Source organism: Guyanagaster necrorhizus (assembly GCF_019112545.1).
Source record: "Guyanagaster necrorhizus MCA 3950 unplaced genomic scaffold BT62scaffold_7, whole genome shotgun sequence".
In the NCBI taxonomy this organism is placed as follows: domain Eukaryota; kingdom Fungi; phylum Basidiomycota; class Agaricomycetes; order Agaricales; family Physalacriaceae; genus Guyanagaster; species Guyanagaster necrorhizus.
Window position 1 is genome coordinate 356,284 of NW_025064886.1, and position 11,589 is coordinate 367,872.

Here is an 11,589-nt window from a genome sequence, read left to right on the forward strand (position 1 = left end):
GACGGGGTATGCTAAGCTCTTACATTCTCAGAAGCCAGTAAAAAGTCCGCACAATGACCAGAAGCATACACAGTTAACGTTTACATCGATATCCAGCGCTGGCCTTGTGCGTGAGTCGTTGAAACCCTTTAGCTTGTTGTTGGTTGAAAGAGGCGAAAGAAAGTTGAATTATCTGGATCATAGAAATTTTGAAAGACACGTGATACAAGAGGGGTTTATCAGGAAATAGTGGCCCGAAAATCGGAATTCTTTTTGCATCACTCAGTGGAGGAACAAGTAGAAATGCACCAGAGCCAAGCCGTGGACCTTCTAGTAAGTATTCTCGGATATGAAGTGATAAAGTAAGAGCCTGCTCTTTTGACCACGGGATCGGTCGAATCTGAGATCTTCGTTATATCACCGTTGTCTTTACTAGATTGGGATTGATACACAGTGACACATGACCGCGGGAACTCGTCTCCAGTCTCCGTCGTTCTTAGATCTTGACGCCGCGCACGACGTCGACGACGACGTGCAAGCCATCATGGCCAGCGTCAACGGCCATTTCTCGTCTGCTGGCGACATGAAGTCTCATCTCCAGAGTCTCCTTGACAGCAAGGAGCAGCAGCTTCAGCAAGCCGCGACCTTTGGGCAGCGGGTTCTCGCCCAACGAATGGAACTCGAGGATCGTATCAGGCAGCTTCAAGAGGTCGAGGCCGACAAGACAGGTGACGAAGATGTTGAACCCGAGGCGGTGCAGAAATACCAGGAGCTCACTGACACGATGATGGGCTGGGATACAGAGAATGCATTACTTTCAAGTGCATTCAACAGTTCAGCAGTGTGTTTCCAACCATTTCCCCCACAGTTGTTCAATCTAAAAGCTCCTGCTAGATGGAACGCTCTTCTATTCCCGTCTCCGATCTACCTCGAGACGAACCGGAACGTTCGCGTACTTCAACGAACACCTCCACTGCACAATCTCGGCGGGCCAAGAATGCAGCACATCGTGCTGACGACGTCGGTACGTATGGAACTTTTTCCCTTTCTTTTTGCTTACAATTCCACCAGAGTTTGCTTTTGAAATTGGCAGTGGCCTTCTCAATGAGGTACGACGACTTCAAAGTCTTCTCGGCGAGCGAGACAAGGCCATTCAAGACATGAAAGAGGAGAAGGATGATCTAGATGGTACATTGGAGTCGCTGCGAACCGCTCTCAAGCAACAAGAAGCAAGTGCCGGTGCGTTCTACTTTATCTTTTCCCCGTGGCTACTGAATTTCAGTGGCAGACAAATATAAAGAAGAGAACTGGAATCTTGAAGTCAGCCTTCAGGACCTACGTACGCAACACGCCGATACCCAATCCACCGTTCAGCGCCTTGATTCAGAGCAGAAGCGGCTCACAAAACTTCTCGCTGCCTCCCACGACGCTTCGGAGCAGTATAAGAATGAAAATGCTCAGCTTCAAAGTATCATCGAGGACCTAACAGCAAAGCATGAAACTGACGTGGCTTTGGCACGCAAGCATGCCGCGGCTTTGGCGCGGGATAAGAGTGACTTGCAACAGGCCATAGATAGGCTTAAAGCAGAGAAGGAAAGGGCTGGCAGGAAGTTTGGTCGGTTCGGAAGCCCGGCGACGCCTAACACCACCGAGGGACTTCAAGACGAGGAGTATCTTACTCCCGCTGGGTATGGTGATGACGTTTTCAGCAACGCGGGCTCGACAAACAGGAGAATCAAGGCAGACACCTCGTTACTCTTTGGCGACGAAACGGACGGAGAGCTCTCTCCCGATCAGAGTCCTATGTCAAGATCACCGTTCTTTGCTGCCAATCATCCCGTCAACGAGATTGAGGTTCTGAAGCAACGTTTGGCGCATGCCCACCGGCAGGTTGCGACGTTAAAGGGTGGGTTAATGCGAGAAAGAATGGGCAAGGGTCGAGGGATGCTGGTGGAAGATGATGATGAGGAAGGCTTTGAGGACGTCGCTAATGCGAATGAAGGGAACGTCAGGCCAGGCGCTTCATCGACCAGACCGAGGGGCAGAGGACGTGGACGTGGACGTATACGTGGACGGGGTCCAACCTTGACAGAGCGACTTATGGCTGCTGATAGTCCATCGTCGGTCAGCGAGTTTGACGATGATGCGTCGCCGACGCGTGGTGCTTCCATACCTCCCATCCATTTCCAAGGCGCTGATGAAGATGACATGGAAGATGTCGCCATAGAACTGGACGATGATGATGATATTTTCAAGGCCGACCTTGAACCATCAGCAGAGTCTCCATCGAAGCGTTCGAGTGTTGCAAGTGTAGACGGCATGGATCCTGTTTTCGCGAACATCCTGCGGCGAACACCGTCAACGAGTTCCATACCTCCCAATACCAGTCCTTTACATCAGTCTCTTCTTCGTCGATCGACAAGAGGTGGTGCCGTTGGAAGAAGATCCAGAGGAGGCGTGTTCCAAGAGGGCAGACCTCCCTCGTTAGTTGGGCAGCCGGAAGACTTGGCTTTTGCTCTCAGTGGTACATCTCCTAACAGCGGAAGCATTGATGAATTTGTTCAGGTCGAAACGGCTGAAATAGCCTGTCAAACCGAGTCTGAGGAGGAGAAGACACTGGAAGCCATACCAGTACCCGTGAAAGAGATTGCGCATATGGGGGTCCAATCTGAACCAGAAGTCCGTCCCGCAGTCATCCCGATGTCCAATATATCTATACAAACCGACGTCGAGGATCGTGTCTCGAAACCTGCCTTACGCGACGCAGGAATGAGCACGGATCCTTCCCCCTTGATGGTGCCAGCGGAATCTCAAACTCCTTGTGTCTCTACAAAGGAGATCGATGTTCAGGTCTCGCCCGTACCTACCGCTGATTCATTAGTTCGACGTACTACCATCACGCAACGTGATTCACTGGCAAGCGGTTCTCGTTCGCGGCTGGCATCCAATGCAACCATTACCGCCAGTAAGACTTCACCACGTCCTTTTGTCGGTTCTTCCTATGCAGAGGAGTCAGATGCAGACACAGAGACAGGAACCGAAACCGAAACCGACATGGACGATTATCAGGACGCTCGACAGAGTATCATGCTTGGATCGACGCCTTCACAATCCAGGGACGAGTTCCACTCCATTCGAATGTCTTCCATGCACTCCGAGTCGAGAGATGACTTCCACTCCGTGATGACCATGACCGACAATGAATACGAGGACGAAGACGAAGACGATACTGATACCGAAAGCATTAAGGCATCGAGAGTGGGCAGAACCATGCCCTCTCCTACCCCGGCATTTGTTTCTTCACCTGTGTCATATGATTCCAAGTCCATCGAGGCCATTTTAAGAGACGAGCCTCCCGCATCACCACCAAAACCCGAACTCAAAGAGATGTCCATTCAGACCGATGAATGGAAACCTCAGCCGCCTACACCAGCCGTTCCTATAGCTCCTTTACTGTACCGAGTTGGATCTACTACCCAACAGTTCCAATTCATTCCCCCACCCTCGACTCAAATAGTGCCAAATTCCAACGGACCATCGACTATACCTCCCGTTGTTCCTACTCCTACTTCTCAAATATTCAGAGATGCCAACATTCGTCATCAACGCTCCTCAACAGACTCCCGAAGACAGTCTATCGAGTCTGCTCTTTCGTCCATATTTGATGATGGACCGACGCCAAAGGCAACTAATTCACTGGCTCTTGTAGACAAGTCCCGTCCACCAATGATGGCACTACCCCCACCTCCTCGGGCACCCCCACCCCCGGGGAGTATGCCTCCTCCGAATTTCATACCCGAGCGAAGAATGCCCATCTCTACTGGATCTTATGATATTCCTCCTCCACGTCCGTCATCTCCTCCGCCTCCTGAACTCATTCAACGTGCCACCACCCCTACTTTCGGATCTGTGCTTTCAATCAGTAGGACTACCTATGGTCCTCGACCACATGGGTCTAGCATGCCGCCTATGCAACAAGGATTGCGTCCTCTGCCATCTACGAGTAGCTTCCGATCTGCTGCGAATGCTGCAGCCTTGTACGTCCCACATAACCGAACCGGAAGAGAAATGTCGACGACGTCACTAGTAACCGACCGGTCGCCTCGATCGTCGATGTCCTCTGATCAGAATCCGTTCCGCAATCCAACGACGCCCCAGAATAGGGCGACGGAACTTCCTGGACGTGGAGAAGGACATCCCACGGATCCGGCGATCATTCATTCTATCACACAAACGATGATCGGAGAGTTCTTGTACAAATATACAAGGAAGACCATCGGGAAAGGATATGGAGAGCGAAGACATCGGAGGTTTTTCTGGGTGCATCCATATACCAAGACTCTGTACTGGAGTTCTGCGGACCCAGGATCATCGAATGTATCAGAGTCCAGTGCGAAGAGTGGTATGTATCTCCTCCATTCTCGTAGCGCATTTCCTGGTTAATATGGTGTTTTAGCCTATATAGAAGGGGTGCGATCCGTCCTAGATCCTAACCCGATGCCTCCAGGCTTGTATCAGTACAGTGTCGTGGTGTCTACCCCTCAGCGAGAAATGAAGATTACTGCGCCGACCAAGGAACGGCATGATATATGGCTTAATGTTTGTCTGAATACTTGCTAATCTCCCGATTTTCAAAGCTGATCCCCCTTTGTGTTCAGGCTTTGAAATACCTGCTATCACGGCCAAACGCCGTCAATGTCAACTCTCCGGGGAATACCACTACAGTACCTGACAGTCCGATGTCTCTTGGTGACTTCGCAGATGACGACCGACGCCCTATCATGTCGAGCCCACAAAGTCAGAGAAGTGGACGGAGCACGCGGCGCGCAGCAGACGTGTTTAACACGACGCCGAAAGGCAAGCGGAGCAGATCGCAAATCTCTGTAGGCGGTTCCATTGGCAAGCGGTCCGGAACACCGGCTGCAGAGTATCTACGGTGGAACGGCCCGGAGAGTCCCTACAGCCCGACAAAATCCTTCGTGGACGTCCATGGGGATGGCGACGACCTCGATTTTGAATTGCACGGCGAGTCTGATGATGAGAATGGATTCGAAGGACTGGAGAATGTGCGTGCTTGTTGTGATGGAAGGCACACCGTTGGCCATTCTGGGCGACATCCTCATCACCACCATCATAATGGGAATGGACTTGATCCCAATTCTGCTGGCCCTTCAGAACAGGCTCGGCCCGTATCACCGTCTGCGTGGTCGTTCCGTTCGAGTACCAATTCTCACGAAAGCGGAGGCGCAGCGCTATTTTCATGGAGTCGGAGTGATGGAAAGCTTCGGTTTGGATCGCGACGCTCTACGAAAACGTCAGTCACCTAGTGATCTATGATTTTACATTCTCTGTTTCGGATTGGAATGGTTGCTTTAGCACATTTCACATTTTCCCTGTTTCATCTACACATACGTTGCTCTGCATATGCTCCTTGATAATCCTGTTGCCATATTATGACTATACCATTACCACTCATTTTCTTTTCCAAATTTTCTCTCTCCCGAAACGCGTTTTGTTAGTATTGTCAATTTATCCTTTTCTTGTGTACGACATGATATTGAATGTTCATTCATACGTTCCTTCAATCAACCACATTGTGTCACCTCTACTGAGTGATTCCAGACAGCCTGCTTTTGTTCGTCGGAAAAGGAGTACTTCTTGGATGGGAGCTGACACGGGTTTCCTTTGTAGTCCCGCAGATAGAAACGCTCATTTCCCTCAATCAAGGCGAAGAGCATGCACTCTGCGCACTCCTCGGGGGAAGTCATGAACCGTCGGATGATGAAATCCACCAGAGGTGAGAACAGGCGCAACAGCCAGAGAGTATAGTTGTGATTTCCAGGGGTATTGACAAAGCCAGGCCGTATGTGTGTGAATTCAATGGCTGGATTGCGCTTGGCATATTCCTGTTTAAGAAGATCAATCCTCAACGTAATCACTTCACGATGAAGGCTCACTTCAACCATAATATCATTGTCTAATGAATATGCCATCCACTCCCCCCTTTGGGGCGTATTTTTAGCTTGGCAGCCTTCATACTTATCGTGAAGCCAAGCTGCCACTTGTCCTGCCCCCCCGAATACTATAGATGCTTACACAACCTACAGCACCTTTGCAGGTATTAATGCAGAAGCCCATGCTTGCCGTTTTTGTTAAGGATTGAAAGCAGTTCAGTGCTAATGATAGTCAACCAGTTAGGAGAGATTGCGCGCATTGATGTTTTTGAGATCTTGAACCATGTCGCGAACATTCAGCGAGACGGAGAGGGTATTTACTGCTGCCGTTTCACCCACGGCTTACCACCTAGATTAAACAACGAATGCAATTTTCAAGTTGTGCGGGTTCGAGGTCAATAACAGACGATGAAGAAAGACTCAATAATTTTGAGGCCCATAGTGAGCATTACAATATTTGTCTAACGCTTCTCCTCTTATGCGCTCATGTTCATAATCGCCCTTTGACGCAAGCACGTCGTAAGGGCGACAGTAAAAACGTCGTCAATGTCGATCCATCCGAGACAAACAGAACGTCCTTTTCATTCTGTGTCTTCGTAGTCGGCGCATCCTACAGAATAATCCCGAAGTGCAAAGATTTCGCTGCGAATGATAGGACCTACTTTGTGAACGAAACAGGTTGCATTGTTGAAGTTCGGTTGATTGAATCGTGATAATCAGAAGTCCGAGGGAAGGCTGGCCTGAGAAGAAACGAGTATGGTGTCAGGCCTGTATCCAGAGCCGTTGCGACATACACTGTGAGGCTGAGATTTAAGCCCACGCCGCAGGGTCTTTTACGATCATACAAGGGAAACGATTAGTAGACGGTGGCTCAGGACAATCCTTTCATTCACAGGGGGGAAGTGACACGGTGGCATAGCCCTAGAGAAAGGTAGAAAGGTAGATAAATAAGTCGAAGTCCCGGCTCTGGAACCCAACAAAATGACGCAATACCACAGTGTTCCAGATAGCACGTGGGAACGTCGGTCGTCGGTCCTGCAACAAGGTACACGACCTGCGAAAAAACCTATACTGAGCTCGACCTGATGATAAGCCCAAAGAGAACATCAGAACCCAAGTGACTTTGCCTTCGAAATTCTTTGTTCGATCTCATCTGCGAACAATCTCGCGAACTGATAAATGATCTGGTATCCTCACGCTCGTCTTGTGCTTGCCAAGGTATTCTTGATGAAAGCCTTCCCTATGGGACCGTCGTCAATCTGTGTAAAATGTGTACGGCCAGGTTTTTCTCATGAGGCCGAGAACGCCGAACTTTTGAAGTCCAAAGTTTTGGCGAATAAATGCACAACACATGGACGACAATAGTCGAGGTGGTCGGTGTTACAAGCCAGTGACGCAGGTCAGCTTGTCGACGACGATGCATTGAATATTTCTTGCAGTTTGGACCGGGAGCACGATGGGGATAGAAAAGGCAGCCGGAGGATCTATCCGCCAAGCACCTATTCGTTGGACTTAGAGATGTCGAATCCATCGAAATTGGATTGAATCCGTCGGAAGTCGGGACGTATTAATAAGCCGTTAGGCACGTGATGTAGGCACGGCGGAGCTTTCCAAGTTTCCTTTTTCACCCTTCATTCTCAAGTCACTCTGTCCTTTTATGACTGAAAGGGATCTCTATTCGCCACCCTTGTCTACCCCAGAATTATTTCTAAGATCGCTCTCCATCGGAACTCCTTTCGAGGACAAAAAAGATGAACCAGACCGGAATTTTGTCCCCAGACGGAACGGGATTTTGTATCCAAAAAGAGTAACTCACAGTCACTTCAACCGTTCTTTACGGGCTCAGAATGTTCCGAGCAGGCTTCCAGTAGCTCCTGCTTCGTGATGGTCATTCACTGAGAATTCCTTTGCATTTTCTTCATCCAATTGCCTTGCCAACTATGGACATCGAGGACGTCTACACAGCGTTTCAACTTGCCTACAGGTACTGGCAGGTAGAATAAAGTTGTCGTCCGGGGTGCGCGTCATACACTGTAACATCCGGTGAAAATCACGTAGAAACCTATCGAGGGCTTAGGTAAATGTATCACCGGCACAGACTATCGTGCCTCTACCATCGGCTGGGCGAGGAAAGCCCCTACATTTACGTTCCACCATTCGGTGCTGCAGCGCTGTCAGTCCGCCTACCACCTACAACGCAATCCCTATCTTGTCCTCCAACTTCTACCGGTGTTGTTTTTCAGCTTCCTCCCCGCCATTTTCTCGACAGTCTACTCCAATATTTGGCAATATGTATTATATAACGTTGCTGTAGGCGTTGAGGATGATGACTGCCGGTTAGACTCCTTTTCTTCAAAATTCGTGGAGCGCTGAGTGGAGCTGCTCGGGATACCACTCTCCCGGACAACCTATAAAGAGTGTCGGGCATAACACCATTTCGAAGGCCATCTTGAGGGTGCGATTTTTCCTTTGTGGTTCCGAGGGCGGACCGACTGTCGAACTTCCATGGACTTAAAGGTACAACTGAAAGTTGCCAAATGAAGGAGAAACCCTTTATTCGTCGTATTTATCAATAAAGCTTCGCGCAGCCACCGTCTTCTCTTATCATCATTTTGTATGGTATTCTCGGTCTCAATCGAGTTCCTGGCTACCGGAATACGTGTATCTCGAGGTTCAGACTGGAGCTCCAGTAACGGCATACTATATTTGTGGCTGGAAAATGCAGAAAGGCTGAGGCTGTCTTGGATTTGTACCATTGATCCACCACTTAGGTGATGACCCTCCCTCCATGCACGTAGAATGGATCTGGCTGAGTACGTCGATCGCAATTCTCTTCATCACAAGATCACGTCATTTGTCGAGCCTGTAAACAGACCATCATTCCGCTGGTTGCTCTTTCCCTGAAACGTAAGCTCCGGTTTCTTTTGGTACCGCTTTCGCGGAAACGAAACGTCCTCTGTAGCTTGTCAACCAGGAAGTGCATTTCTCATGTCACACTCAACCTGACCCTTCCGATAGGCCTAACGGCTGATCTCCATCCGAACCGACTACTCGGACCTTTACATTTTTCTAACTTCTCACTGAACCTATGAAACTCTAGGTGTTTACACGCTCCCACCTGCCCTCCGATGATCAGCCTAACCGTGGAATTCCTTAGACCCATTAGTCCCAACAGCCATCAATTTCACTCTGTCAACACTTGCACACTTGAATTTTATCATCATGCCATCACAAAAGGAGGAAACACGGCGCGATCGGATACAGTGCTGTTTCTGATCCCTTATATTCGACGCGTTCTCATCTAGGCATTGGCTGAGTGGCACTTGTCCCGTTTGTACTTATACCCCATCTTTCTACTTCCTCTTTCTCCCTCCTCTTCCCGATGCCTGACTGGTCATCTCAGTCAGAAATTTCCCTCGATAACAATGCTTTCATTAAGCTTATGCATGCGCTACTTGGGGTATATGTGTGAGTATTGCCTCATGTCGTGGATGGCCGTGTCGCTAATCTGCATGGATGAAGTTGGGAATATTTCGTTTCTATCTCTTTCGACTGGGATTTCATGTCGGGGCGGAAGAAATTTCGTTGGCCTATGGTAAGTGGTGTGTATTTCTGTGTGCTGATCGCTGGCCTTATCCTTTCCTCAGATCTTCTACTTTCTTAACAGATATCTTCTCTTATTTGCGCTCATCGGAATGTGCGTCCGTTTCTCGTCTTCTATTTGAAACGGAGAATTCTTACCTTGGCAACAGCGCAATCGCGCTGAACATAACCAAGTAAGCACTTGACGTTGCCACCTTCCGACGTGGATGTGTTAATTGATATTACGATCCTTAAGGGAAGTCAACTGTCAGGCGTTGTATACGTTCAACCAGGTGTGTTCCATAGTTCGCTTCCTCTGACGCCACACTGATTCCTTTGACCAGTTGGCCGGTAATGCCGCCGTTGGCCTGGCCAGTATCAACCTCAGTCTCCGAACGTGAGCAACGCTCCTCCTTACAGGGAAAAAGCTCGCTTTAACGCCTTTTCTATGCAGAATAGCGGTTTACGCCCAATCCAAATTCATAATTGGCCTTCTGATTCTTCTTATACTCGGCCACTGGTCTTTGATACTACAAGGTACGCCCATGGGATGTACCTTGGACGCTTTCTGTGCCCTCCAATACAACTTCTTTACAGGCGTTCTTATTAAAGCGGATTGGATCCCGGAGACGGATACCTGCGCAATCACCTCGGCCAAAAATACAATTCTTGCCGCGACTTTCATATACTCTATGGTCTTCGACTTTGTCATTCTTTCGCTGAATACGTACAAACTGGTCGGAAGAAGAGGCCCTTCTGGCGGGAGCCAATTGACGAGAATGTTGTTCTCTGATGGTCTGGTGTATTTTATCATTGCGTTAGTGGCGATCGAGCATCCTCCGCCTAATAGTCTGATGAGGCTAATAACGTTTTGTGTTTTATAGGTTCCTGTCAAACCTAATAGCGACTGTCTTCATGTGCCTCAACCTCAATGCTATTATGAGCGTCATCTTCAACGTCCCTGCCGCTATCGGAAGCACGGTTAGCCGATCCTCGCTTGTTTTTTGATTTGCCTCGCTTATCTATTTCCCCCAGATTGTCGCGTGTCGTGCTGTGCGACGACTGAATAAATTCTACCATCGAGGCGCTGAAGTCTAGTATGTCTGCCTGATAACTGATCGGAGTGCCTTGACTAACGGTGCCTTCGTAACAAGCGCCAGTGGGTCAGGGTCAAACTCAAATGATGCACCCCCACGCTTTCGAACAATGAACCCAGTCGCCGTAGGTGGTCGCACTGTGCGCGGTACATCGGCTATACGGACGCCACCCTCGGATCTAACAAGCGGAGTACACGTACAGATGGAAACCTTCACCCGCACCGATAACTTCAATAACGGCAGCGTCTCTCCCACCCATGTAACCTTCCAGGAAGACTCCACCGACAAAAGGGGAAGCGTGATCGTCGACGACTTAGAATTTGGTGACTCTGAGAGTAAGCATGAGGAACTATAAAAAATGTGCATCAAGGGGTGCAGGAGGAACGGAAATAGAACTGTATTGGGATCTGGAGGACATTGCTTGTAGTCAGGGCAGCCCTTCTGATAAGTAATATAAATTCGACGTTTATTTCTTGTGTTACCGGAGGAATGCCTTAACCTGGTTCCAAGCCAACGCCTTCAGATGTAAATACAGAACAACTCACTCCGATTTCGAGGCCACTTTGAACAATGCAAAAGGTGAAACTTGCTGTAATCCCTCTTCCGCAATTTCGCATCTAGCGCTAGGCATTTTCTCAAGTTTTAGGAAGCCCCTGTCAGCTGGATGGTCCATGTGGTTTCGAATGCCGTAGGCGCTGTCGTAACTAGAAGACGCCACGGGCACCAGGTTTAATCTGTGATACGGGTCGTCGTTCTTCCATCTCCCACATCGCTGCTTCACCGCTTCGCGGCAGCGTTCTGGCAACCGAAACTGAGATGTCAAGTAGGATTGAGAAGTAGTAAACAGGAAGAACTTTACCCAGCCGAAAGACCTATGTCATTGATCTCGCACCGAACTTTGCACCGATGTATATGCAAAATCTTCCGTTCCTACTGGAGAGCGGTCCATTCCGTCGGCACTTATTGTACGGGACAGT

The 11,589-nt window shown here is 49.2% G+C and overlaps 5 protein-coding genes across 5 annotated transcripts; 4 read left to right on the forward strand and 1 right to left on the reverse strand.

The window, feature by feature from the left end:
- The first annotated feature begins 457 nt into the window (after nt 1-457).
- BT62DRAFT_945930 (uncharacterized protein) lies at nt 458-5,582 on the forward strand. Its single transcript, XM_043187966.1, has 6 exons — nt 458-820; nt 874-1,003; nt 1,051-1,218; nt 1,268-4,381; nt 4,436-4,578; nt 4,638-5,582. The coding sequence occupies exons 1-6, from the start codon at nt 524-526 to the stop codon at nt 5,304-5,306; spliced, it is 4,521 nt and encodes a 1,506-aa protein (XP_043041961.1). The 5' UTR covers nt 458-523; the 3' UTR covers nt 5,307-5,582.
- On the reverse strand, nt 5,436-6,135 carry BT62DRAFT_707576 (uncharacterized protein). The gene is made up of 2 exons (XM_043181962.1): nt 5,937-6,135; nt 5,436-5,885 (listed from the first exon to the last, which is right to left on the reverse strand). Exons 1-2 carry the CDS (start codon nt 5,970-5,972, stop codon nt 5,565-5,567), a joined length of 357 nt encoding a protein of 118 aa, XP_043041962.1. The 5' UTR covers nt 5,973-6,135; the 3' UTR covers nt 5,436-5,564.
- Nucleotides 6,136-6,216: 81 nt separating this feature from the next.
- BT62DRAFT_1003178 (uncharacterized protein) lies at nt 6,217-6,793 on the forward strand (the record flags this gene model as incomplete). Its single annotated transcript, XM_043176914.1, has 3 exons — nt 6,217-6,246; nt 6,287-6,611; nt 6,654-6,793. 3 exons carry the CDS (start codon nt 6,217-6,219, stop codon nt 6,791-6,793), a joined length of 495 nt encoding a protein of 164 aa, XP_043041963.1.
- A 1,080-nt stretch (nt 6,794-7,873) lies between these two features.
- Nucleotides 7,874-8,448, forward strand: BT62DRAFT_1003179 (uncharacterized protein; the record flags this gene model as incomplete). The annotated part of the gene is made up of 3 exons (XM_043176915.1): nt 7,874-7,927; nt 7,992-8,225; nt 8,275-8,448. 3 exons carry the CDS (start codon nt 7,874-7,876, stop codon nt 8,446-8,448), a joined length of 462 nt encoding a protein of 153 aa, XP_043041964.1.
- An 867-nt stretch (nt 8,449-9,315) lies between these two features.
- On the forward strand, nt 9,316-10,967 carry BT62DRAFT_979501 (uncharacterized protein; the record flags this gene model as incomplete). Its single annotated transcript, XM_043189440.1, has 10 exons — nt 9,316-9,401; nt 9,456-9,528; nt 9,581-9,630; nt 9,772-9,808; nt 9,860-9,912; nt 9,970-10,052; nt 10,113-10,332; nt 10,400-10,496; nt 10,551-10,612; nt 10,670-10,967. 10 exons carry the CDS (start codon nt 9,316-9,318, stop codon nt 10,965-10,967), a joined length of 1,059 nt encoding a protein of 352 aa, XP_043041965.1.
- Between the last annotated feature and the right edge of the window lie 622 nt (nt 10,968-11,589).

Excerpts from the sequence above, each read along its gene's own strand:
- BT62DRAFT_945930 (XM_043187966.1), top strand. The coding sequence starts at position 524 with ATGGCCAGCGTCAACGGCCATTTCTCGTCTGCTGGCGACATGAAGTCT. Across the intron at positions 1,004-1,050 it reads ACATCGTGCTGACGACGTCG|AGTTTGCTTTTGAAATTGGC; the intron begins GTACGTATGGAA and ends CAATTCCACCAG. Across the intron at positions 4,579-4,637 it reads GGCATGATATATGGCTTAAT|GCTTTGAAATACCTGCTATC; the intron begins GTTTGTCTGAAT and ends CTTTGTGTTCAG.
- BT62DRAFT_707576 (XM_043181962.1), bottom strand. The coding sequence starts at position 5,972 with ATGGCATATTCATTAGACAATGATATTATGGTTGAA. Across the intron at positions 5,886-5,936 it reads ACAATGATATTATGGTTGAA|GAATATGCCAAGCGCAATCC; the intron begins GTGAGCCTTCAT and ends CTTCTTAAACAG.